Raw genomic sequence first — 25,791 nt, 5'->3', positions numbered from 1 at the left:
AATTCAAATTCCCTCTTCGTTGTTTAGAGTAGTTCAAAATATCTACGTGTCAAAAAAAAAAAAAAACCTGCGTAATGTATTCCATTGGTTGAACGAAAAATCAGCTCATCAGTGGATTATTGGCTAATACAAGAAAATATAAACCTAGGCTATTAGTTAACAGCATTGGTTAAGGAATGCCTAAACCAACAAGGCTCTTCATTGCTTGCTTTTTCACTACTTTCCCGTACACCCCTCTTCCCAACTTCAAAGCTCCCTCCATCTCCAACATTCCTCCACCACCTCTCTTCAACTTCTCTGCCACCATCCTCAACACCCTCTCGTCGCTTCCCACCGCTTGCACGACGCTATCAACCACCGTTTCCATCGGTGGTATGCGTCTTCCCCACCCTTTTGCTGATTTCTCTGTGCCATAAACCTGAGAGCATGCATCCCAAAACGATGCTCTCAAGTACCCTTTCTCCCTTTCCTTCACGATCCACCTCCTCATGCCTTCCTCCAGCTTATAAACCGCAGCGCCGGCCTCCATTCTTCTTTCGAGACCCATCTCAATCTCTCTCACGTCTTCTCTAGAATACAGTTTCTTCTCGAACTTGCACCTCTTGCAGTTACATCTAAAACCCCATGTCTTGCAACTTTCGTTGCGCTTTTCCAACGGCGAAAGCACATCAAAATATGCGAATGTTATCTCCTCTCCGGCCTTGACATCTCTAGAAGCATGGACCATTACATAATCTCCTATATGCATACGTCTTGCATTCGGAACACATGAATGGTTGATGAATGAAGCCAGCACCCACAGCCCAACACCGTAGTAATCGCTGTTCTTCCCCAAAATCTTGGAAGAAATTCCACCCTCAACAAGTGAATTGACATCCAAGATGCTCAAAATCCTGCTCGCATCAAGCTCATTCTCATTATGGCAGCCGCCATTGTGCTCCGCCTCGGGCTTAAAGAGATCGATCTCAGGGACCTCAAGCTCATCCTCATCTTCTCCACTCGACAATGTACTAATCAAATCGCGGATTCTCGAACTTTTAGCCATGGAATCCATAACTTTTTCGGTGAAGTTCTTCCACATGAGCAATTGGGCATTCTCATCCAATTCTTGACCGGGCAAAATCCCCCTCTCTATGGCAACAGCTTTCGTAACCAACATCAAAGTTCCGACATCAATGTTCTTCGTCGCAAACAGTCCACGCCCTCTAATCTCTGATTTCTTGATCTGCACTGCACCAATGTACTCAGCCGGTTCCAGAGGCTTCCCGCGAAACCCGTTAACAACCCATTCAGAGAGATCAAAAGCTCCAGTTCTCGACATCAGCTCGAGCTTCTTGGACTTCTGCAAGTACCCATCGAGGTCCACCGAGCTCCCATTAGCCTGCGGGTCAAGCTGAGCTGTTCGAAAGCAGTCCAGCGCCATCGAATACCTGTTCAGATTCAGCAAGATTTTCCCTTTGCAGACAAGAGTCTTGAAATGGGCCCTCTCGATTTCCAATGCCCGATCGCAATCCCTCAAAGCTTCTGCAAAATCTCGGAGTCTGGATCGCGCTTCTGCACGGTTCGAGAGGGCTAGGCAGAGAGATTTTCGGAGCTTGGGGAGATGATCTGGGTCGGGGTTTTGAAGGGTGTTTGAGATGTGAGATCGACAGAGGGTGATGAAGTGAGAGTATGCTTGTACGGACTCCTGCCATTCTTCACGGAGGAGGAGCTCCGTGGCTTTGGATCGGAGCTGCTGCAATTGCTCTTCTGCCGCCGCCATTGCTAGCTGATCTTGCTGTTCGGTTTCTTCTCTCATCTCTGAATTTTCGATTCTGTTGGGGTTACTGAGGGTTTCGGTTCCCTATAGTTTTTGAATTTGGGATTACATGTAACGGTCACATTGCCTTTTTTCTTTTCTTTTTTTTTGATCCAACACATTGCCTTTTCTTTTTCTGCATTTTTTGTAACGTTAAACGGATATGTCGATCTTGACGAGGCCGTAAGATATGGCCAGTAAATAAAGCAGAACGACGTCGTGGAGATTATCACAGATATAGAATGTATAGATTCAATACGATAAATCTCTGAGTGCATACTGATAAATCTCTCACATGATGAACCTAATGTAGAGGATTCAATGGACCTAATTTAAAAGATTACGAAAAGATTTTAGAGAGACCAAAACGGAAAACAACGCATTGTGTACGAAATGAAGCCGATGCATTTTGCCAAGCTCTATAAATTTACCAAATGATTAGGGTGCTAAAGAATACATTGCAAATCTGTTTAGTAATTACTTTTTCAAAACGTACATTCCATCTCTTAGTTCTAACTTCTCTTCGGAGACTAGACCCGATAAGAAACTCTGTAGCTGCTGGAGAGTTTTGTCGTAAGGTGGATCCGCTATACAGAACATCTGCAGGAATGTGTGTGTGGAGATATATTAAAAACAGCTTTGCAGAAACTAAATATCGCGGGGAATGTTGAAATCATCCTTACCTTGAGAGTATTATGAATTCGATCTAATGCCATGCTTCCGAAGTTTGTGAGCATCCCCAAGATAAATTTCTGCAACAAACCAAATACCGTTTCAAAAGCTGGGAACAGAAAGGCATCATGCGTTTAACAGTTTACATACGCAAGATCAATACTCGACACAATTATCCAGCACTATCTGGAAAATAGTGTCATGAGCGGCAATTTTGCCCCCTTACCCTTGTATCTACAGATGACAATACATTACTGAAAGCAAGATTGGAAAATCTCGAAGACATCACATACCTCATACACAGTCATTTCCTTGCACAGTTGATCCTCTACCGAAGCCACAGAGCTCTCTCCCTCCTCATCACCAACTACAAGATCCTCAATGCTCCCATTGTTACCACCATTTTTACCGGTGTCAACCATGCCTTCCATTAGTGTAAACATGTGGTCTTCAGAGTCTGCACCGGGTGATTCTGCAAGAATTCCCTTTATAGGAAAAAAGAGACGAGTGCATGAGCCTTCTTCTTGACTTCCAAATCTCAAAACTTCAATTAATAACAGGTAAGGATCCATTTTAACTAACTGCTGGTGCTGAATCCAAAATTTCTAATACTCTTTATCTATTTATGTACTGAATGACGAGAAGCACATCGTGAAACATGAAAGTATTGAGTTTATCAAGCATACCTTGCTGATCCAGAAATTTATCCTGCGATTAAGTATGTCTACTGGAACCCCAATTGCAGCTGCAAGATCCTTAGAGGTCCAGCTGAAAGTAGACAATATAAATATAGCAAAAAATAGGTAACGAATAACAAAGTGTATTAAGATATTTCTGATGATACCTTGTCTGATCTTGAAATTGCATTATAATTGCTGCTTGTATGGGAGCAACCATGAATTGCACTGCCCTATTGTCGAATTGCAACTCCAACTAAAACAGCACCAACCACCATACGTGTTGTTAACGTAGATTAAGTGATTCAAGGGAATAAAGAAAAAGTAAGCAGGTCAAAAAACTCCTAATAGAAAGGGCTTGAGATGACATTGTGCAAGCACCGTACCTTGACAGTACCAAGACTTTTCTTCCATAATAGTTTACGGGGTGTCTTGATTTCATTAAACCTCTTTGCATAATCAGATAGTAGTTGGTCAACAGGCCCAGGTACATTGAGGGACTCATCCTGAAATTTATATAAAGATACTTCAAATTAGAAGCATGCAAATCCATGATCCAAGATCTTTTCCCTCTATCAAAAACTTCAACATAAATGATATTACCAGAGGAAACAATTCATTACCTGGATTTGAGGCCAGAAATTTGAAGAGATGATTGTAGCATCAAAATTATCCATGGACACCCCTTTATCTCCCAGATCAGTACCTAAGACATCCACCCCAAGTTAGCGGAATCAAATAAAATAACTGGTCTTCTCGTAATGCTGGAGAGAGAAGTCCCAAAGCCATCACTCATGGGGGAAACCTAAAATTTGAAAGATACCCATTTGAGATGGCTGACTTATGGTTGCTTTAATATTGCTGTTAGTCCTCTTAGAATCAATCAGATCATTCAGCATAATCTCGCATTTCTGCATGCTGCTCTCTCCAAAATGTATCTGAAGAATGATTACACATTAAAATAGACAGTATAAACACAAAATAAATAAATCCTAACTTCATCCAGTAGACCCAATTAAATAAAGAAACCACAAGTTTAAATAATAATTAAAAGAAGCACTTGCCTTGAGGAGCTCAAGAGTACGTATCTCTGTATCAATGTCATAATCAGATTTGTTGAGAAGCTTTTCAGCCAGCATAACACGGTACTCATTAACGAGTTGATCTTTTGAACCAATTATGCCAACAATCATCCCAAGTATATCAACCTTCCTTCGGTTCCTGCTACCCTTCAAGGGATCAGCTTCTACAGGGTCAGGCTCCCAGCTGAAATGGCAGAATCACTCAGAAATTACATCATCTATATACAGTAAGAGCCAAAATTCGAAAGCAACTAAATTACACTTCAATCTTCAACTATAGCCTTCGATGCACATACCGCAACGCATTTATCCATGCTTGCTTGTCATCAGTGTGGAAATCGTCATCAAGACCAGTGTTCTCTTGATTTTCTTCATCTCTGTTTAATTCTTCAAGAAGGCTATCCCCAGTGTTTCCAGACACATTTGAATTCCCACCAGTGCCATCTGTAAGCATGGTCACAATGCACTTTATGGTGTCTTTCCTTCCCCTCAAATAGTCCCTTATTGGTTCACCAACTGATTCGAGGAAAACACCTGCTGGATCTATAGTCCGGAGTGCTTTAATCGTGGAAACATATTGATGCAAAATGTCATTGGTTGAGGCACCTGCAGTAAGTAAACGATAACGCAGTGCAGTGATAAATGACTCAACGAGCTTAGAATGCTGTCCAGTGTATTCAAGACATTGTTTCAAATCTTCAATCGCAGGAGAGCTGCAAAACCGCAAAAAGACAAAAAGTGGTCATGGTAAGCCACAATACAGCTCGTACAAGTTACTGAATTCCCCCTCCTTAACCAGTTAAATATCATGGTGGATTTCAACAACTGGAAAGCAAGGGAACCCCATGTTAAGACAAGCACATACCTGTCAGGATAATCCACAATAATCTCAAATAACTTGGCTATTCTTAAATCTTGCAAAGTTTCATAAGCAAAATACTCAAGTCGCAACTGCCATCTAACAAGTCCTTCTGATGGAATGTCGATTCCAGGATAAAATGTATTAGGGCATGAAGCCAAAGGTGACTTGAAACCAGATGAAGCACTATCATAACTAACAGTGTCACCAAGATAAGCAAGAAGAGCATGCAAGAACTGAAGAGGCACGGCCTGCAAAATACACATTGGAAATGATAACAGAAAACTTTGCACTTTGAAAACATAAAGTAAAGCCTTAACGTATGATTAAACCATTAATGTGCGACATAATTGTGGCTTCACAACTCTACAACAAAATGGAAAGACAGCACAAGCACGCGAAAGCAACCTGTATCCACCGCTTAATGGACTCCAAAAAAGAAACCCGGTAATCATCACCAGCAAGATCATGAACTTTGGCCTGCCACTCAAACAAGACAATTAGAAGTTAGAAAGACAAATGAAATAAAAAGTAAAATGTAATAGACGAAAAAAACAGCAGAGACTGTGATCACCTTTAGAAACAAAAATATAGCAGAGGCATAGGCATCTTCAGCCATAGATGTAAACCCGAGACTTCTAAGATCGCGAACAACCTTCCCAATGTTGTTCACCAATTTATTGTTGTCCAAGAACCTGCCTTGGGGATAGCACTCATCAATCTCCATCTGTCCACTCCTGTATGAGACTTTGCATTTGTCATCCACATCCATATCATCTGCACCATCATCCTCATCGTGGTCACGCGGGAATTCCCCGCCCATTATAGTACTCAGTTCCTCCAACCTTCCCTTAAAATACCAGTGGAGTACCTCTAGAATTCAGAAAATTTGAGGCATAAAAAATTTGCAGTAATTGCAGAACCAAATTAGAAAAAGGGAAATGTAAATCGATCAAAGTCGAGATTTTTATGAACTTTTCGGTACCTGGAAAATGTCGAGGGAGAGTTGCCATAAGAACCGAAGACACTGATAACTGGTACTTAGCAAAAAGCTGCGCTCTATAATCATCAGAATCATGGCTTCCTTGGTTGTAAGACTGCAAAGCGTGAACCAGAATCAATAAGCACTTCTCCTGGTACTGCTTTTCCATTGCTATTTCTTCCAGAGCGTTGTAGAACACTTCCTCCTCGATCGAACCATCGCCGTCGTACGCCTCGAAATGCCGCCAAAATTTCAAGGCGCCATTTTTCTCGAAGGTTCGCTCGAGAGCGCCGAGGAAGTAGTCGCGGAGGAGGGACTCGAGCCCGTGCTTGCAGAGGCCGTGCACGTGAGATACGATCTGCTGACCGGCGGAGAGGTCGCCGGCGCCGGTCAGAAGGGTGTCTGTTGCGGCGCAGAAGCCGCTGTAGCTTTCGAGGATTTCGTTGATGGAGACCTCGCTGAGCTTGTCGAGAACCGCTAGGTTACACACTGATGAAATTGAATCCGCCATTGCAGATGCCGCGGAAGCTCGAAACTGGAAACCCTCCAATTTACACGCTGCAGAGAGTTCAAACTTCAGAGTTCAGATAGTAAATAAACGACATACAGAACACGCTGTCGTTTTTGAAAAGGGATGTCGTTTACAGCGATTAGATTATAGTAACTTTACTGATTCAATTTCCGAGCTTTTGCTCGTCGACGATGAAACAGAGCGAAGACCCCGGAGCGTACAGGAAGATATTACTGGCGTCGGTCTCGGCGATGGTGGCGGAGACGACAACGTTTCCGGTCGACCTGACGAAGACGAGGCTTCAGCTGCACGGCGAATCGGTGTCGGTTGGGTCAACCCGGAGTACGAACGCGTTCCGGGTCGCCTCGGAAATCGTGCGGGAGCAAGGTCCGGTGGGATTGTACAAGGGCTTGTCACCGGCGATTCTCAGACACCTCTTCTACACGCCGATTCGGATCGTCGGGTACGAGCAGCTCAGAAGCTCGCTGAAGAGCGACGGTGGGTCCCTCTCTCTCCCCGCCAAAGCTCTCTCCGGTGGAATCTCCGGCGTCGTTGCTCAGGTAACTTGCTTTCTTGTTGTGCTTAACATGTTGGGTTTTCAATTTTTTTTTGGAATTTATAATTTTGATAAGTTATCTGGATTTGGGAATTTGGAAAATTCATAAAATTATGTAAAGAAGCTTTTTGCAGTGGACAATTAAGAAAAATGAAAGCTTGCGACTTCACATACAAAAACCCTACTGAAAAGTACAAGCTTTTTCGACATGATTGTTCTAGCCGTGCGGTTCCTTGCCAATCAAATGGTGCAATAATTGTTTTGATTTCTGCATTTGCTTCGGAAGTAATGATATGCTTCTGTTTACTGCTAGTAGTGCAGTTGGTAGCTAGCCCTGCAGATCTTGTTAAGGTAAGGATGCAAGCAGACGGTCGGACGGTGGCCCAAGGTATGCAGCCTCGGTATTCGGGGTGTTTCGATGCTTTGAACAAGATTGTACGAGCAGAAGGCGTTGGGGGACTTTGGAAAGGGGTTTTCCCTAATGTCCAAAGAGCATTCTTGGTGAACATGGGAGAATTGGCCTGTTATGATCAGGCAAAACGTTTTGTGATCGAGAATCGGATTTCTGAAGACAACATATACGCTCACACTTTGGCGTCGATCATGTCAGGCCTTTCGGCAACTGCTTTGAGTTGTCCAGCTGACGTGGTAAAGACGAGAATGATGAATCAATCGAGGAGCAAGGAAGGGAAGATTATGTACAACAATTCGTATGATTGTCTGGTTAAGACTGTCAAAGTTGAAGGTTTAAGCGCACTGTGGAAAGGGTTCTTTCCTACGTGGGCAAGGCTCGGTCCTTGGCAATTCGTCTTCTGGGTCTCGTATGAGAAGTTTCGACAAATTGCAGGATTCTCTTCCTTCTGATGAGTCTTTCCATCCGCTCTCACCTTTCAGGCTTCCATTGATAATACTACTCCATGTCAATTGAAGCTTATACAGAGCCAGCAAGCCCTTACGATGGGATTATCGATTTCGTGAGTTTTCGTTCTTTCTTTCTTTCTCTTTTAAAATTGTTCTTCTTTTGTCAAGCATTCAAGATTATTGCCTTCATAATATGCAATGAAGAAAGATTCACTTTTCAGTGAAATTCTGTTGTGTTTTGGAATTTGTCCCCTCAATATGTCCCAAAGTATTTGAAACACAAAACAATACAAAACAAACTCAAAACAAAACAGAAGAAGAATCAATTAGCCCTTGAACATTTCTTCTTGCAGAGCAAGTTAGTTTTGCAGAGGCAAGTTGCAGTTCACCCATTAGATTATTCCGTAGGAATATTCAGTGCGAAAATATCGGCTGCACTTTTCGTATGATCTCCTCTTTCTTAAGCAACTCTACCCTTGGAACCCTTCTCCGAGGCAATCCACTATTCAATTCATCATGTGAACAGTAACTACCATAATGAACACTAACTGCATTTTGCATCTCCACCGTTGCACTTGAATAGCCCTGGCAATAGGCAATAAAATATTATTAATTTTGATTCTTTGACAAAATGCAACATCTTCAAGAGACGTCTAATTCGTACTTGCATCAGTAGTCATTATGTTGAAAAAAATTGGATTGAAACTTTGAGAGAAAGATAGGAATGTGATTGAAAGTAGTTGAGAATATATGAAATTGTGGTGTAAGATAGATGATAATGAGAAGATATTTATAGAAAAGTAGAAACATTTTTCAGTGAAATTCTGTTGTGTTTTGGAATTTGTCCCCTCAATATGTCCCAAAGTATTTGAAACACAAAACAATACAAAACAAACTCAAAACAAAACAGAAGAAGAATCAATTAGCCCTTGAACATTTCTTCTTGCAGAGCAAGTTAGTTTTGCAAAGGCAAGTTGCAGTTCACCCATTAGATTATTCCGTAGGAATATTCAGTGCGAAAATATCGGCTGCACTTTTCGTATGATCTCCTCTTTCTTAGAGCAGCTCCACCCTTGGAACCCTTGTCCCATGCAATCCATTATTCAATCCATCATGTGAACAGTAACTACCATAATGAACACTAACTGCATTTTGCATCTCCACCGTTGCACTTGAATAGCCCTGGCAATAGGCAATAAAATATTATTAATTTTGATTCTTTGACAAAATGCAACATCTTCAAGAGACGTCTAATTCGTACTTGCATCAGTAGTCATTATGTTGAAAAAAATTGGATTGAAACTTTGAGAGAAAGATAGGAATGTGATTGAAAGTAGTTGAGAATATATGAAATTGTGGTGTAAGATAGATGATAATGAGAAGGTATTTATAGAAAAGTAGAAACATTTTTTTTTTAATTTTCAGATATTTTTTTTCTGATTTTTTACAATTTTAAAAAAAAATTATTCAAATAATTAATCTCTACCGTTGGATTAAAAAAAATTGAATTCCAACACTCCAGATTGTGTCACGTGTCACAACGGTAACTTTTCTTAATTTTAAAACTTTTTTTTCTTTTTTTTTTAATTTATAAAGCAGATTAATATCAACCGTTGATCTTAGATCGAATGGTTAATATTAAATCAGCTTTGTTTTAATTACCGTTGGAAATCGGACGGCTCGTATTAAAGAGCCGTTGGGATTGAACAGACCGTGGGAAGCCACGTAGCTTCCCAACGGTCATTGCGCGCGGGTCATTCAATCTGAAAACGTGTTGGCTGACGTGTCCTCACGCATGCGTGAGGGGCACGCGCCTGATACAAAAAAAAATAAAAAATAAAAGGGTTGACGCCAGGCATGACGTCAGCCTGACGTCACACCCCTCGGGCTGAAGGATTGGCAATCCCTCACGGGCCTGGCCCTCAAGCTCCCCAACGTTGGAGCCGAACCCACCGGCCCTTAGGCCCTTTCCTCTCGCCTGTCCCCCGAGCAAGGTCCAATGGTGGACTTGCTCTTACAGTTATAGATAGATTAGTTATATGTTCAAAGCTTTACACCCTGTGATTAACTTTAGCTGCCATTTTTTATAAAGCCTAAGTAGGAGATGAAATCCTGTATCAAATTGGTAGTTATGGGCCGCAGGCTCAGGATGTGTACTGTTTGAACTGGACTGAACTCTCAGCCCACCAATGCCTAACTCAACTCTTGAAGCTTTCTGTAGAAGTATTATTTATTGGTTTTTTCAGTTAAAATGGTTCATGAGATTTGCATAATATATAACTTTGGTCTCTGAGATTGTCCACCATCAATTATTTTGGTCATTACGTTAAAAAACTCCATTAAGTTAAGGGTATAACACATAACTTTGGTCCCGGAGATTTGCATAACACATAATTTTGGTCCCTGAGATTTGCATAAGACATAACTTTGGTCCCTAAAATTGTCCATCATCCATCATTTTGGTTATTCCATTAAAAAGCTCAGGAACCACTTAACGGAGTTTTTTAATGGAATAACCAAAATAATGGATGGTAGACAATCTCAAGGACCACTTCTATTGATTTTAAATCTCAGGGACCAAAGTTATATGTTATGAAAATCTCAAGGACCATTTTGGCTAAAAAAACCTTATTTATTTGGTGAAATTCATCCGAATTCGTATGCTAGGTATACGTATTATTTTTCTGCATAACAAATCTTGCCTTTACTAAGGAATCAAAATATAAGTTAGCCCTTCATTAAAATGGTTATGTATCTCGTACTTGAACACCTTGGTATCATATCACTAAAGAGTATGTTTATCCCATATCTAAACAACCATGTATCGTTTTGGTTCGTGACCTTTATTCGTGTGTCATTTCAGTTAGGAAATGGTGCTCTTTATCGTATTTTTCTTTTGTCAAAGAGGGATAGTTTATCTTAGACTTGGACAAAACCCCAAGGCGTTGGTTTAGTTCGAACTCCTAAGGATGCATTCCTTGGGACAACCAGCTCTGCTTTGGCGTACCGTTTGATTCGGGGGCCAAAAGTATGTTGTTGCCGCACATGATACTAGGGAGGGGGATTATTGATTACCTTTCAGATTTCAAGTTATGATCCCATAAATATAAGGGAACTTTAACGAAAAGCACCCGGTACTGTTTACTTTAACGAAAAACCACATTTTTACACTAAAAAGTCAATCCTGGTACTATTCACTTTACCCTTTATTTTGTCCTTATCATTAAAACTCAAAGTTTTCAAGCCCTTTTCATTAGTTAATGATTTCAAGTTATGATCCCATTGATTCTTCAAACTAAACGAACTGAAAGGTTAGATAGATCATAGATGATGAAGCAAAAACAACCAACTTGTAGAACCACCACCATAAAACGTTGTGATTGCCAACTGCCAAAGTAAACATGTAATCTTTACCCAAAAAAAAAAAGGGAACTTCAACGAAAAGCTTCTGGTATTGTTTACTTCAACGAAAAACTGCATTTTTATACTAAAAAGTCAATCTTGATATTATTTATTTTATCCTTTATTTTGTTCTTATCGTTAAAACTTAAAGTTTTCAAGTCATTTTCATTAGTTTTCCTAAAAAAGAAGGTAAACATATAATGAGGAACAGAACCACCATTCATTACTCTGCTCACCTCACTCACCACAACAATTTTTACATGACTCATCACTTTTTTTCTTCTCACTCAAGTGCGCAGAAAAATAAAATAATGAGCGGAAATCATTTCCCATAATTTATAAAACCTCATCACCTCCAAGCTTATCCGCTAACGAATGATAAAACCTACTTTTGGAAAGAGACATCATACACGAGTAAAATCTTGGACCTATAAACATACATTTCATGCACTGTGGAGGCTGTACAACACTATACGCATGCACAAATTGACCCTACATACATTAAACGACATTCTGTTAATCGAAGCCGAGTACAATGGCTAGAGTGAAATAACGAATGATAAAACCTACTTTTTGGAAAGAGACATCATACACGAGTAAAATCTTGGACCTATAAACATACATTTCATGCACTGTGGAGGCTGTACAACACTATACGCCTGCACAAATTGACCCTACATACATTAAACGACATTCTGTTAATCGAAGCCGAGTACAATGGCTAGAGTGAAATAACGAATGATAAAACCTACTTTTTGGAAAGAGACATCATACACGAGTAAAATCTTGGACCTATAAACATACATTTCATGCACTGTGGAGGCTGTACAACACTATACGCCTGCACAAATTGACCCTACATACATTAAACGAGATTATGTTAATCGAAGCCGAATACAATGGCTACAGTGAAATACATCCGTTTTACAGAGTACATCTTTGTATCATACTAGTACACGTAGGAGGACTGCAAGCTTCCGACGACCTATGTTTGGATGAAGTTTTTCCAAATTCTAAGAGATTGAGGCCAAGTTAGTAAGGAACGGATCATAAAAATTAGATAGGAGGGATTAGAAAAGCCCTCTGTATATAAAAGGAATTACAAAGACACGCAAAAGAGATTAGCAAATGATTCATATGTGAAGGGATTGCTAACTTGACCTTAATCCTTTGGAACTTGGAAAACCCTCACCCCAAACATGTATAGCCTTAATTACTTAGCATATATTGTTACTTTAGAAATTTAGAATCATCACAAAAATGGGAGATGAGACTACCAAAATAGGTACATTAAGAACTTGATCACACATACTTGAAGACCTAATTAAGTTGTACGTGAAGTTGAAAATAATATCGGTGCAATTCGGATGAATAAGGACACGAGTCATTGAGTCCCAACAAATTACAGTGCCCCATATTTAAAGACATAAAAGGTGCCACAGAGACCAAGTTAGTTATTAGGTAGCATAGCAAGCAGTGTACTTATGTTTCCAGAAGATGGAGGTCGCCCTACATTCATACAAGTAGCGACAACGTTGCTTGCCCTTCATTCATACAAGTAGCGACATTAACGTTGCTTGGCACAGACATAAAACTAATGCGCAATTTATGTTGGGATAGTCTCCTTCTGTTGCCCACCCACCTTCCTCGATCCTCGCTAGGCAGTTGGTAGTTGGAAGGGATGTGATGGGGAGCTGCGAGGAGGGAGAAACAAAGGAGATTATATGAAAATGAAAATACTAATGGTGTATTTTGATAATAATTTTGGTGTTAGTTTTTATTCTTGTGTTCGAGATTGGAAGGAAGTATATAGGAGAAATGAGGGGTTATAGAAGAGCGGAGGAAGGATGGTGGAAGACAGTGATCAATCCAGGAATTGAACTTTTGCGGGTCCAGAGTTAAAACAATATAGAAACAAAGCGCGAAGCCCAAAAAAAACTTTGGTTATATTCATTAGGACATTTTGTCGAACACTTAGTAGGCTTATTGTTGTCAGTCAAACCATGTTGTACACATGTCAATAGATATCGATATATGCTAATGCAATCTGATGAGTGATATAGAGATGATTTTTAAGTACGGTCAACTCAACCTATCAAGGTATGCCTAGCAGGACTTACATCAAAACTTAGTAGGCATAAAAAAACCTATACAAACATTCGGAGAATCCTAAAAAACATTCACATATATATTTTTCGGACTTGGGGTAGTCGTAGAAGTTAGAACCACCTTGGTCCCAGTGTTCATCCGTTATTGATGGAAGAGATGTAAAAGAAATGTGAGGAAACATAGCATTTTATGTGAATATCTTCCACGTTCTTTCTGTCACCCTTCCTATATTTCATTCACACCTACAAAAGTTTTTTCTTCTTATATTTTCTATTTATTTCTAACTAAAATTTAAACATAACGTCCAAACAAAAAATAAAAGTTAAATATTAATTATTTTATGAAAACAAAATAATTACCAAATAGAACCTAAAATATTAAACTTCTCGACTCATTACCAGTTACTACTTTGGATTGCATGCTCCAATTCTAACAGCATTGTCTGTCATGTGCCTCAAGTGTCATGCCTCAAAGTTCTGTTTCTAACAAAGTAATGGTAATTAGAAACACACCAGTTCAGTTTGCAGATGATATGAAAATACACTATAGCTCGTATTCGATCCTCATCAATTCTCCTCTTCTAAATTAACAATTTAAATCACTGTCGTTTGTCAAAAAAAATAAAAATAAATAAATAACACCACTCTCAGACTCGCACTTTCATCGAATACACCAGTCCCAGTTCACACGGGCACTGCCGACACTGAATTATTTGTGTCTTCTTATTTATGAAAGAATTAATTAACTGTATTATGGATCCACCACAATTTTTGCTTTAAAGGGATCATAAATTAATTTAACTGTATGTTGATATACCCCACAACCCAGTATTTGGAAGCAATTTCTCAACTGCCAAAAGGGTGTGAAATAAATTATGTATTTAATTTAACTCAGACATATAATTAATTAATAGTGACTAAAGCCCTGTCGAAATTTTCAAAATCAACATACGGTTGAGGCCTTAGCCCAGGCACAATCTGGCGAAGGCAGTTCTGCGGCGCAAAAGAGCAGAACAGCCGTTATAGAGCCTCGTTGAAGAACACGAAGAAGACCTAATATTATTTTCCTAAAAAAAGTAGAGGACGACACCTAATATTCTTTTCCTAAAAAAGTACAGATGATACATAGTACTACATGAGAAGGGGATTAGTCTATGAAACTCCATGAATTTATAACACTTTAAAAATTTTCAAAATCTCAGTTGAATACAAGCCCCTAAAGCTTGAAGGTTCAAGCTAAAAAAAAAAACTATGATTTTATTGTTCTTATATACATTGATGTCAAATGCTGGAAAACTCACACAAATGCATAAGAAGACAATGTATTGTAGTTCGCTCAAAGTTAAGTTAGGCTCACGCTGCTATAGTTTTTGTTACACTATGATAATGTTGGTTACATTGTACAAGAGTTTGACAAAGGAGAGTCTAGGGTTACTATATGAGAATTCCTCAATATGATACCGACAATATACAAGTGATAGGGCCGGCACTGAGGGGTGCAAGTGGTGCTATCTCATAGGACCCCCAAATCGGAAGGGCTCCCAATTTTTCAATTTTGCATGCATTTACGTATATATAGTAGTATGTGTAAAATATTACAAATTTGAGTCTTAGCATAAGCGGAATTATTGCTTCTTTACATCGGCTTAGACCTTCTTTAACCCTAGGCTAAAACTCAAATTTCCACTTCTATTCCCCCCACCCCCCCCCCCCCCCAATACTCAACCTAACTCAATGCTAAAATATGGCCTAAAACCTAAAACTCAAATGGAAGCCAAATTTAGCCCATGATTAGTAGGGCTGGCCCACCATATATGTATATTTTATTTAGTTTTATATTTATAAATACATTGAATCTAACGATTAAAATCTAATTTAATGAAATTCAACGGTAAAAATAATCGGTCCAAATTTAAATCTAACGGCTAAAGTAATTAAAAAAATCTTTCATTTGTTTCATATTTTTGCATAGTGCTTAAACTTTAACGAGTTTCATGGTGTCGGTTAGTAATTTTTCAGTATTTGTCAAAATCTAAATATTTTTAGATTAAAATGTTCATAAAATTAAATTAGGATAGTCTACATAATTTTTTATTTTAAAAAAGTTACTTTAAGAAAAAAATTAGTCTAAATTCATTGTTTAATAATCTGGGGCTAAAATTTTAGGCCATAAGAGTTGGAGCAGAAAAGTTGTTTCTTGGTTAAAACCTAAATTTTCTGGGCTAAAAATAATTTCAATTTATATTTTTATTAAATGCATAAGCTTCCACAAAATAATATAAAAATTCCACACAATAACATGAAATTTGAACCCTGACGCTCTAAATAGTTAAGGAAAAACAATACACCATCTTTTCACTTGTTGATTTGTTAAATTTGTTTGTGCTATTAGAATTTATAGAAGCTCAATTGAAAACTAAAATTATTATTTTGAACAAAAAAAATTAAAAAAATTAAATTCTTAGTACTTTTTAGGGCCTCCAATTCACTTTCACACATGGCCCCTAAAGTCTCAGGGCCAGCTCTGACAAGTGATAGTGAAGAGTAGGATTCAAACTTCGAGTACAAGTGAAAATATTCTTAATCAATTGAGTTACAAGTCGCTGATGAACCAGATTATAAAATTGAAGAACTCAAAGTCATAAAAATTACAATGCACGTGAAAGTCGATTATTATGAAATTCATCACTACCAGTAATACTACAGTGATGATCAATGAATACGTCTCATATGATCTCACCAGCCATCTCATATTGCATGTCAAGAAATTAGATCAACCATGAATTCACTGTAAAGAAAGTTAATTTGATAACCAAATGGGAGGGCCGTATTTATATCTTGGGGGTGGTAATTTTATTACCCTGAACAGAAACTTTTTAACTACTTTACCACCATCTTCAATACCATTGCATTAATTAAGTACTATTTCTGAATTTCGGTAGGTTCTTATAATTTGTAAGAGAATGATAATGAGATTCTCTTAAAAGTGAGATTTTTTATGGACTCTATATCACTTTATGCTTTTGGTACAATATTTTATAATGTTGGTACGGAAATTGACAGTGTAAGATGGCGGAGAGTCCATAAAGAGTCACACTTTAAGAGAGTCACCTTGGTATTTCAAATTGTAATTAGAGTTGATTTTTTTTCTACATGCATGCAACGTGCTTATTATGATACTTAATCTTTACATAGTGCATACCGCTAGGGCGCTCGGTGTGGACCAATTCATATTTTGGTGAGATAGAAATAAGTGCATTCAAGGATTTCAATTTGTTTGTTTGGAAGTAAATGAATCACAGTTTGGTAAGTTTAAACATATATACGACAGCGCTCAAGTGCTAATCAGTTTAGTAAATATCATGCTAATCATTCGATTAGACATGTATGCTCTACAAAGTAATCTCATAATTATAATTGTGTATTTTCTTAAGTCATTATTCATAAATTATCCTTGACTAACAATACAACATAATGTATATACTATAATATTATGTTTAGCATCCCCAATCCCCAATGCTTGGAATGGTACATGAATGTAGATATGGTGTTGAGAATGAGTTTTGCATGTGCTTATAAGTAATTAGGCAACTCCTCATATTGTCAATTAGTTTTATGGTGGAACTCCAACTTTCTTCATGGTATCATGCAGGTTGTCCTGCATGTGAAGTCCAACGGCTACAAGTGCTCTACATCACACAATTTGTGTTGTCCATGTGCTATAGGATTGAAAATCTGCCACACGTGAGAGGGCGTGTTAAGAGTATTAATCCTACATCGGGAAAAAAGGGACCTTACATGTACTTATAAGTAATTTGGCTACTCCCCATATTGTCAACTAGTTTTATGGTGGAACTCTAACTTTCGAAAATAGCAATTTAGCTTATTTTGCACATTATTGGGGTGTTAACCTAATGGCCCATATATTAACATCTTCACAGCAATTACACTGTTTTTTACATTGATTTAGAAATTGTGGCATTCACACGATGTTCTACATTGTGTGAATTAATGGACTGGCCGTAGCATAAAGTTATGCATTTATCAGAATGCTAACAATATTTTAACTAAAATAATCTGAAGAACGTAGTACGTAGTGTATGCGTTGAGTATATATAGCTGGAAGCATTTACAGAACAAACGTACAATTGGTCGGGTAATAAACTCCGACTTCCCACCCCTGTTAAAATCTTAAATTTGAAGCAAAGGGTAAAAGCTCCCTCAACTATCAGCTCTAGCTCTATAACCTCGAGTTCACAAATTCACACTGGCCAGTAAGTCTGGCAATTAATTAGCAGACATGCATGCACAAAATAACAACAATATACAAGCAAACAGCCACAAGATTGCAATCATCGTGGTCTGTATGTGCCTGTCGATTATATTCACTGCTACAATGTACGATAATTTAGTTGGATTTGAAAGTATGCGTCATGAATTGGAAGAGCAATATTGCTTTAGCTAGCTCTGATACCCTTTGAAAATTAAATGCCCTCACAGTTTAAAAAACGTTTGTTTGTGCAAGTTTTTCAATTGAAAAAAAAAAATCAACATTTTGTGGGTTTAAGTACCAACGAGCGTAGGATTATAGCACGATTAAAACCCAACAAAGTAGCTTAGTTAGCTAAAAGCATTATCTCTTACGCCTGAATAGGGACGAAGCTAGAAATTTCTTCTAATGGGGACAACCTGAAAAACAACTAATTAACAAAACCTTTTATGGTATGCCTTATATCCAATATAATAATGGGGATGATTCCAAATGATGATATATCACAATCTCAATGTTATAGAAATTTTCATGATGTAATGCAAAGTGGCAAAGTAGAGAGAAAAATATAAATACATGAGAAGCAGGAGAGGGGTTTTTCTATTTGATGATGGAACAATAGCACTTTTGCTCATATAATATTTGATAGTAGATACATATATTTTCTTCAAATATAACAAGTGTACGTATATAATTGCAGTCTGCAACTTAACAATGAATTACTTGTGTGGAGCATCTGCCCCAATGAGCCTTCATTGGCTCCGTTCATGCGCTTGAGGTCCTGAGTTCTTATGCCCTCTCCCAAAATTGCTTGTATAAAAAAATACCAAAAAAATTTCTTGCAATAAAAAAGCCCTAAATATTATGTAAGGACATTCCTAAACTCAAATGCTAATATATACAAGTATATATTATATATATCGATTAATATACTGAATGATAAACTCAAATTTCACAACCGCATCCTTTATATTATAAGACAAAATACAAGTAGTCATCGCCGTGATAGATGTCTAAGAAATTTAATTAGTCAGTTTTATGATAAGTTTACGAGTAATTGTGATTAACTCCCACCATATCATTAAGATAAAAAAAGGTGTCGAGCGGGGAGCACGCAAGGATACAAATCGTATGAGTAATTGTACCATGCACAATCATATATGGGGTGCTAATGCTAATGAGAGTTAAATTGAAACCCCACCTACTATTTGAAGTGCAAAAACAAACCAGTGGATGGACGCCACATGTCCCCACATACTATTTAGTTCTTTATGTATCGTTTATGTATATATTGGCATCACCCTATCTGGTTTTCCAACATTTTTCTAGGCCAAATTAAGCTTTGAGAGATCATATATCCTTGCCTTACAGGCTTAGAGCTACCTAGCTAGCTAGGGTTTCAAATTAAATGGGGAGGTCTCCATGCTGCGAAAAGGTGGGTTTGAAAAAGGGACCGTGGACTCCAGAAGAAGACCAAAAGCTCTTGACTTACATCGAAGAGCATGGCCATGGAAGCTGGCGAGCTTTGCCAGCAAAAGCAGGTGATGTACAATAATCCTCCACACTAAACTTCATTAACTTGTCTTAAGAGTAAATAACAAAAGAAAAGGTTATAAGTCAGACATGCTTGCAGGAGATAATTCCTTTTTAATTTCATGCACGTCCGTGTTAATTTTGGGTGGTTTTGTGATGTAAAATAGGGCTCCAAAGATGTGGGAAGAGCTGTCGACTGAGGTGGACTAATTACCTGAGGCCCGATATCAAAAGAGGGAAGTTCAGTTTGCAAGAAGAGCAGACCATCATTCAGCTCCATGCTCTTCTCGGAAATAGGTAAATTTAACTTTAATATCTAATTTGTAGTTTATACAGTGATCATGACTAGATTAGATGTTATCATTCACTCCAACAGTACTGTAGTACTGAATCACGTATTCCGTCAGTACGCCTTTAAGTGTTGGTTCTTCCATATTTAGATATGGCCAGATAGAAGAGATCTATATCTTTCTATCGATAGATAGATATATTGAGAAATGGATATTGATCTGGTTTCAAGATCTATGAACAAGAGATCCCTAAATATCCATTTGAAAAAAGAGATGAATAGATAGGGCGGAGCCAGCTGAAGGAAAGAGCTATGATATATACAAGTAGAGTTTAAGTGCAGTGAGCTAATTACTATACGTTCTTCCCAAATGCTCACCTCTCTCTCTCTCTCTCTCTCTCTCTCTCCCCTCCAGTTTTATACATCGTTGAAACAATAGAACCCTAGCTAAGTGTGTATAGATACATGTGTTCGTGTATATATAGTACTAATATTCTCCTTTATCTTCTTCTTTATTAATTACTGATTCAGCTAATTATTTATATGTTAAGCCATGAAAAAGACAATTAGTATGTAATTTGTTAGATATGTACTCAATAATTACTTCACTGATCTCAGGTGGTCAGCTATAGCAACCCATTTGCCGAAGAGGACAGACAACGAGATCAAAAACTACTGGAACACACATCTCAAGAAGAGACTAACCAAGATGGGCATAGACCCGATGACTCACAAACCGAAGCACCACGAGGGTCTCGGCTCTGGCAGCGGCCTTGCGAGAGACACAGCCAACATAAGCCACATGGCTCAGTGGGAGAGCGCCAGGCTCGAAGCCGAGGCCAGACTGGGCAAGGAATCCAAGCTTGGCTTCACCAACGCTAACCCTCTCCAACACCACCTCATGATCAGCAGCTCCCCCAACCCTGCTCACCATGTAGTACACGTCAGCAAGGCCCCGCCGGCGCTTCCGTATCTGGATGTGCTGAAAGCATGGCAAGGGGCTTGGTCGTTGACTACAAAGTCAACAATTAGAGACAACGTTAACAGTATGGTGTTTTCAGGTGGTTCTATGACTGCCGTGGACGACCTTGAATCTCCGACGTCCACGTTGAACTTCCCGTACGTTAATAACGCGTTTAATCCTCCTCCTATGCAAAACATAAACAATATTGTTCCATGCGAGTCCGGGTTGTTGCAGGACAATGATAATGTTACCTATGGCTATACGGATGCTAGTGCTGCATGGTTTGCGCACAATTATAGGTCAGGTAGTATTGATGAGGAGGAGAATGTGATTGTGCCAACTGGGCTTTCAAGTATGATCATGGAGGATTTCACGGATGTTTTGGTTTACAACTCAGAGGATCATCAGCAGAACGCGTCTCTGGGAGGACATATCTCCGAAAATGGCGTCGGCGGCAATGGATGCGGCGGTGACGGGTTTGAAGAGAACAGGAGTTACTGGAACAGTTTACTCGATTTGGTTTATACTTCACCGTCTGGATCGCCTGTGTTTTGACTTTTTAGAGTCTAGGTAAGGTAACTGTTAGGGATCGGAGGGTTGATGATTAGCGACTAATATAATTAAGTGTAATAAGGAGTTGTTGCCTTTAGTTTTAAGTAACAAGTTATTTGATCAACCAGAAGATAACAATGTTCTATGAGTTTGTTTGTTGATTATGCAAGAAACAAAATCATTTACAACTTTATCATGTCATACTACAAAAATTATTTCGTGACTAGATAATGTATGTATGGATAACAAAAACTACATAATGTAGTGTTGTTCTTTTTAGGGTAATGCTAGAGAGACAAAATTTGCAAACTAAATTATGTGTCACCAATATGAATGAGCATGTTTATCAATACTTAAGTAATAATTCAATTATCAACTTGCATGTCATTTAGTTTATTAAATTTTATCTACAATTTTAGTCTCCCTAGCATTACCCCCCTTTTTAATGCCAAAAGTTTTGTAAACATGTTGGAGAAGATGGAAGCATTTGGACTTCAGCCTTCCCAAATCCAAAGTATATCATTGTGTTCCTTTCTCTAAATCCCTCGTCAAACCATCAGGTAAGAGTTAGGGGTGGTTTGGGAGTGAGGTGCTTAAAAAAAAGCACCCATGAAAAAAAGCTGTGAGGGTTTTAGGTGTTTGGTAAACTAAAAAAAAAGGGCTTATTTTGGAAGCTGCTGTGAGAATAAGCTGAAATCAAAGGAAAAAGCTGAAGCTGCTATTTGCAGCTTTGGAAAACTGGTTTTTTTCAAAGCACACGGAGCTACAGTGCTCCTTTAATGAAAAGACACACTATCAGATTGCTTTTTTTTTCCAAAAGCACTTTTACAAAAAAATTTACCAAACACTCTGCTGATTTATTTCACAGCCGTTTATTCTCACAGCACAGCCGCTTATTCTCACATCGATTTTTTTTCAAAGCACAGCAATACCAAACCAGCCCTTAGGCCCAACTTTAATTCACTACTTGGGGCGTGAACCTTTCTATCTATATTCGGGCTTGGACTGAAGACAACTTAAAAGATAGGCCTTGACCTTGGTGTGTGTGTGTATTAGTGTGTGTTTGTTTTTTTATTTTTTTATTTTTTTATCAAACGAGTTGTTAGATTAGATGTTAAATTAGAGAGTCAATAGAGTTCAAATCCAATCTGTAGTGCAAAGAGCAACATTCCTCTCCATCAATGTGATAAGGCTTGTGTGTGTGTGCGTGTGTTTTATAATTTATTATTATTTTTTTTTTTATCAAACAAGTTGTTAGATTATATGTTAAATTAGAGAGTTGATAGGGTTCAAATCCAATATGTAGTGCAAAGGGCAACATTCCTCTCCATCACTGTGATAGGGCTTGACCTTGGCATTTGAATATGTTGTGTTTGGATTTCAAATTTAGGAACTCCTTTGCAGAATCATGTCACTTACTTGGAACTGGATTCCTTTAGATTACAACTCACTACATTCAAAAGTATTTGAAAGAAAAAAATGGAGACAAACTTTCAATTGAGAAGGATTAGTCATGCAATTGAATAGGATAAGTTCATTCTTGATTAGTCCATCTAATTCAATATGAATATAAACGAGTTACCCAATTCATCCAATCCTAAGGGTACGTTTGAACCATAAAGTGTTTATCAGAAGTAGAATAAAAGTTTGATTAAAAATCCAAATATTCTCTAGAAAACCACTTTTAAATATTTTTAACGATTGATTTTTAATTATCTGAAAGCGTTATTAGCCCTTCTAAAAACAGGTCTAGACAAACTTAAAATTTAGTATAAACTTCATAGCTTATGCTCATTAAACCTATCCTTTATGTACCAATGATTTGGTTTGATTTAGTGCAAATAGCAGTCATATTCAAGGTGTGTGAACCTTGCAATTACAAACTCACAAACAATGATAAAAATCCACACCCAAATGAGAAACAACATATTCAAATTTCAATGAACACATACAAATCTCACAAATGGAAACCTGCCCATCTTCTAAACCTTCTAACATCACTCCCTTCTGAAACTGCCATCCCAATCCCACTCCTCCCCCCATCCCCAACACCTCTATAATACAACCTCCACTCATCTTCTTCCCCATCCATCTGAACCAAACATGGAGATCCAACCCCTTTGTTATCCCACCCACATTCCTCAGATGCCCCTAGTACCACCCCATCTCCAATCTTTGTCCAGTCCTTCAAACCATCTTTGGACACAGCCAATCCAATCCCCCTCCCTCCATCTGCACAAACACCTTCGTATGCCATCAAATAATCCCCATCTTTCTTGTTCCTCACCACACATGGATTCATTGCTCCCATCTCATCAAACCCTCCACTTCTTCCTCCCCCGATTATTTTCCCCAACTTTACCCACTTAATCCCATCCCTTGATCTTGCAATCCCAATTGAATAAACCCCATTTTCCAAATTAAATGAATGGTAATACATTCTAAGATCACCACTCTCATGATAAACAACATGAGGAGCTGCAACAAATGAAGAATCCCACTCTTCCTGCAGTCCCACATCGAAAAGCGCCCCGCTGTGATGCTCCCCTTCAATCCTTGCCCAATGCCTCCCATCCTGACTAATTGCCAGTCCAGGCAAAGACTTCAAAATCTTCCTGGCATTCGCACCATTCTTCATCCTTTCCGGGTTCTCCAAATCCAGTTCCAAATTGCGACGATCGGAAGAAATCTCTGCCTCCTCAGCGCTGTAGCCAGTGTAATAGAGCCAGTAAACAGCGCTGGAAGCTCTGACCTTTGAGCTGGACATGACCACCACCTCAGAGGGCCTAATGCTCTGGGTGTCAAACGCCCACCAATCTTTCCCGCAATTGATCACCGCTCCCACGTCCTGGCTCGACTGAACTGCTCCTCCGCCTCTTTCCCAATGAACCCCATTGCTCGAAACTGCTAACCCAATCGAATCCGAACCCTCCGAATTCGAACTGCCATAGTACCACATGTACCATCTCTCTTCCTCATCACCCAGAAACCTCTTCACAACTGGTGACCCGACTTCTGCGCTGTCCCACGAACCTTCCAAACCCAAATCGAATACCAATCCTTTGGTGACAGAAGAAGAAATTGATGGTGGTATAGGAGAAAAGATTGCATCTTTCCAAGAGGGTGTTGATGGGTTCGTGGGGTTTGAATCTAAATTGGGTTCAACGGTCGAATTTTGTGGGTTTTCGTTGTCGGTGGTGTCGGTGCCAGGCTTTGTGGAGCAGCGAGGGAGCAGAGGAATAGCTCTGTTTCTGGGGTTGGAGTTTGGGAGATAAAGAGAGTGAATTTTCGTGTTACAGTTAGGAATCGAAGAGGTTAAGGTAGTCGGGGTAGTAATTCTTTGGGTGACCGGAGTTCCTAGGAAGTTAACGGCTTTCATTGTTGTAGCAGAAGCTGCTGCGGCATCCATGGCTGCTCGCAGAAGAAGGAGCTCTGAGATATTATATTGGGTGATGTATCAGGTGTGACCAATCAAGTGATAACACGTTGCCAAAATTGAGAGGCTCTGAGTTCACAAGAGAGAGGGGAGACCTGGGTCAGAGAGAGGGTGAGGCAGAGAAGTTAGGTTTAAAGTTTAAGTACATAGAGTCGCAGACTCACAGTGAAAGTGTAAAGTGAAGAATCATCTTTATCTTTCAGAGATCTTCCTCACAGAAACATTGAAATTGAAGAAGTATAATTTCTTCTCAAGTCTAAAGAAGTCAGTACAAGATGTTGGCATCGGATAATTGTGACTGTTTAAATATAAGGAGAGAGGAGAATAGAGAAATTTGAAAGAGATGAAATCCTACTTCAAAAAGGTCGTACCCAGTGCACAAGGCTCCCGTTTTTACGCAGGGTCTGGGAGAGGTGAATGTCGGCTAGCCTTACCCCCATTTTATGGAGAGGCTGCTCCCAAGTCTCGAACCCGAGACCTACCGCTCATGGGCGAAGACACTTGCCATCGCACCAAGTGCGACCTCTTATAGGGGATGCTAGTTTGATCATTCTCTCTTATATGGTGACCAAGAAATATAAAATCTATGGTAACTCATTGTTAGATTTGATATCAATGATGACTAATAAATAAGGCTTGGTTTTATTGTTTTAATCTCAATAATTAATATCAAATCTAATAGTGCGTCCTTCTTATATAATGGAACTCATATATGTTCACAAATCCAATATTTATTAAATATATTTACATAAAAAGAAGTTCAAAAAAGCAAGATGTTCTTCCACCGTGGTTAAGGAAGGTATATCATGGAGCAATCTTTTTGACTCCTTTTCCGCAAGCATATCTCAAGGATCACTTTTTGTTTACATGATCACAACGATCGGTTCGAAACAACGAGCAAGGTGTTCTTCCAACTTTGATAAAAAAAAATTCCCCCAATCGATAAAATAATGTCACATTATACTATGTCACTTAATTTTTACTGAAAGACATTAATATTACTTAAGTATTTATGATACAAAAATGAACTAACATATTACTAAAAAAGAAATTCTCAATCGATATTGAATAATTGGATCAACCAGCTGATGAGACGAAAAGATGAAAGCTTTATTCTCTTGATAAATCATACATTTCTAACAAAGGCGTTGTCTATCCCAAATACTCTGAGGCCCACTACAATAAAACAAACAAAACATGGGCCCATTAACGAACAGAAACAGGGTCCTCTTATCAGGT

The 25,791-nt window shown here is 38.7% G+C and overlaps 5 protein-coding genes across 5 annotated transcripts; 2 read left to right on the top strand and 3 right to left on the bottom strand.

The window, feature by feature from the left end:
- Nucleotides 1-88: 88 nt before the first annotated feature.
- On the bottom strand, nt 89-2,024 carry LOC126607276 (methyltransferase FGSG_00040). Its single transcript, XM_050274809.1, has one exon. It carries the CDS (start codon nt 1,796-1,798, stop codon nt 170-172), a length of 1,629 nt encoding a protein of 542 aa, XP_050130766.1. The 5' UTR covers nt 1,799-2,024; the 3' UTR covers nt 89-169.
- A 156-nt stretch (nt 2,025-2,180) lies between these two features.
- LOC126607271 (anaphase-promoting complex subunit 2) lies at nt 2,181-6,876 on the bottom strand. Its single transcript, XM_050274806.1, has 15 exons — nt 6,741-6,876; nt 6,074-6,628; nt 5,663-5,961; nt 5,497-5,568; nt 5,095-5,339; nt 4,526-4,942; nt 4,212-4,413; nt 3,971-4,085; nt 3,771-3,853; nt 3,534-3,653; nt 3,315-3,403; nt 3,157-3,238; nt 2,764-2,955; nt 2,482-2,550; nt 2,181-2,398 (listed from the first exon to the last, which is right to left on the bottom strand). Exons 2-15 carry the CDS (start codon nt 6,579-6,581, stop codon nt 2,276-2,278), a joined length of 2,616 nt encoding a protein of 871 aa, XP_050130763.1. The 5' UTR covers nt 6,582-6,628; nt 6,741-6,876; the 3' UTR covers nt 2,181-2,275.
- On the top strand, nt 6,773-8,224 carry LOC126607283 (mitochondrial uncoupling protein 3). The gene is made up of 2 exons (XM_050274822.1): nt 6,773-7,141; nt 7,459-8,224. Exons 1-2 carry the CDS (start codon nt 6,773-6,775, stop codon nt 7,999-8,001), a joined length of 912 nt encoding a protein of 303 aa, XP_050130779.1. The 3' UTR covers nt 8,002-8,224.
- A 10,868-nt stretch (nt 8,225-19,092) lies between these two features.
- On the top strand, nt 19,093-21,339 carry LOC126607281 (transcription factor MYB16-like). The gene is made up of 3 exons (XM_050274821.1): nt 19,093-19,319; nt 19,479-19,608; nt 20,219-21,339. Exons 1-3 carry the CDS (start codon nt 19,187-19,189, stop codon nt 21,117-21,119), a joined length of 1,164 nt encoding a protein of 387 aa, XP_050130778.1. The 5' UTR covers nt 19,093-19,186; the 3' UTR covers nt 21,120-21,339.
- A 1,583-nt stretch (nt 21,340-22,922) lies between these two features.
- Nucleotides 22,923-24,701, bottom strand: LOC126607277 (uncharacterized). The gene has a single exon (XM_050274811.1). It carries the CDS (start codon nt 24,523-24,525, stop codon nt 23,074-23,076), a length of 1,452 nt encoding a protein of 483 aa, XP_050130768.1. The 5' UTR covers nt 24,526-24,701; the 3' UTR covers nt 22,923-23,073.
- Between the last annotated feature and the right edge of the window lie 1,090 nt (nt 24,702-25,791).

Source organism: Malus sylvestris, chromosome 16, assembly GCF_916048215.2.
Source record: "Malus sylvestris chromosome 16, drMalSylv7.2, whole genome shotgun sequence".
Taxonomy (NCBI): domain Eukaryota; kingdom Viridiplantae; phylum Streptophyta; class Magnoliopsida; order Rosales; family Rosaceae; genus Malus; species Malus sylvestris.
The sequence above is the reverse complement of the archived record's forward strand: the minus strand, read 5'-3'. Positions and strand labels throughout refer to the sequence as shown.

Coding starts and splice junctions, on each gene's coding strand:
- LOC126607276 (XM_050274809.1), bottom strand. CDS start 1,798: ATGAGAGAAGAAACCGAACAGCAAGATCAGCTAGCAATGGCGGCGGCA.
- LOC126607281 (XM_050274821.1), top strand. CDS start 19,187: ATGGGGAGGTCTCCATGCTGCGAAAAGGTGGGTTTGAAAAAGGGACCG. Junction 19,320..19,478: donor AGCTTTGCCAGCAAAAGCAG/GTGATGTACAAT, acceptor GATGTAAAATAG/GGCTCCAAAGATGTGGGAAG. Junction 19,609..20,218: donor CATGCTCTTCTCGGAAATAG/GTAAATTTAACT, acceptor CACTGATCTCAG/GTGGTCAGCTATAGCAACCC.
- LOC126607283 (XM_050274822.1), top strand. CDS start 6,773: ATGAAACAGAGCGAAGACCCCGGAGCGTACAGGAAGATATTACTGGCG. Junction 7,142..7,458: donor TCTCCGGCGTCGTTGCTCAG/GTAACTTGCTTT, acceptor CTAGTAGTGCAG/TTGGTAGCTAGCCCTGCAGA.
- LOC126607277 (XM_050274811.1), bottom strand. CDS start 24,525: ATGGATGCCGCAGCAGCTTCTGCTACAACAATGAAAGCCGTTAACTTC.
- LOC126607271 (XM_050274806.1), bottom strand. CDS start 6,581: ATGGCGGATTCAATTTCATCAGTGTGTAACCTAGCGGTTCTCGACAAG. Junction 5,569..5,662: donor CTATATTTTTGTTTCTAAAG/GTGATCACAGTC, acceptor TTTGAGTGGCAG/GCCAAAGTTCATGATCTTGC. Junction 5,340..5,496: donor CCATTAAGCGGTGGATACAG/GTTGCTTTCGCG, acceptor TGTATTTTGCAG/GCCGTGCCTCTTCAGTTCTT.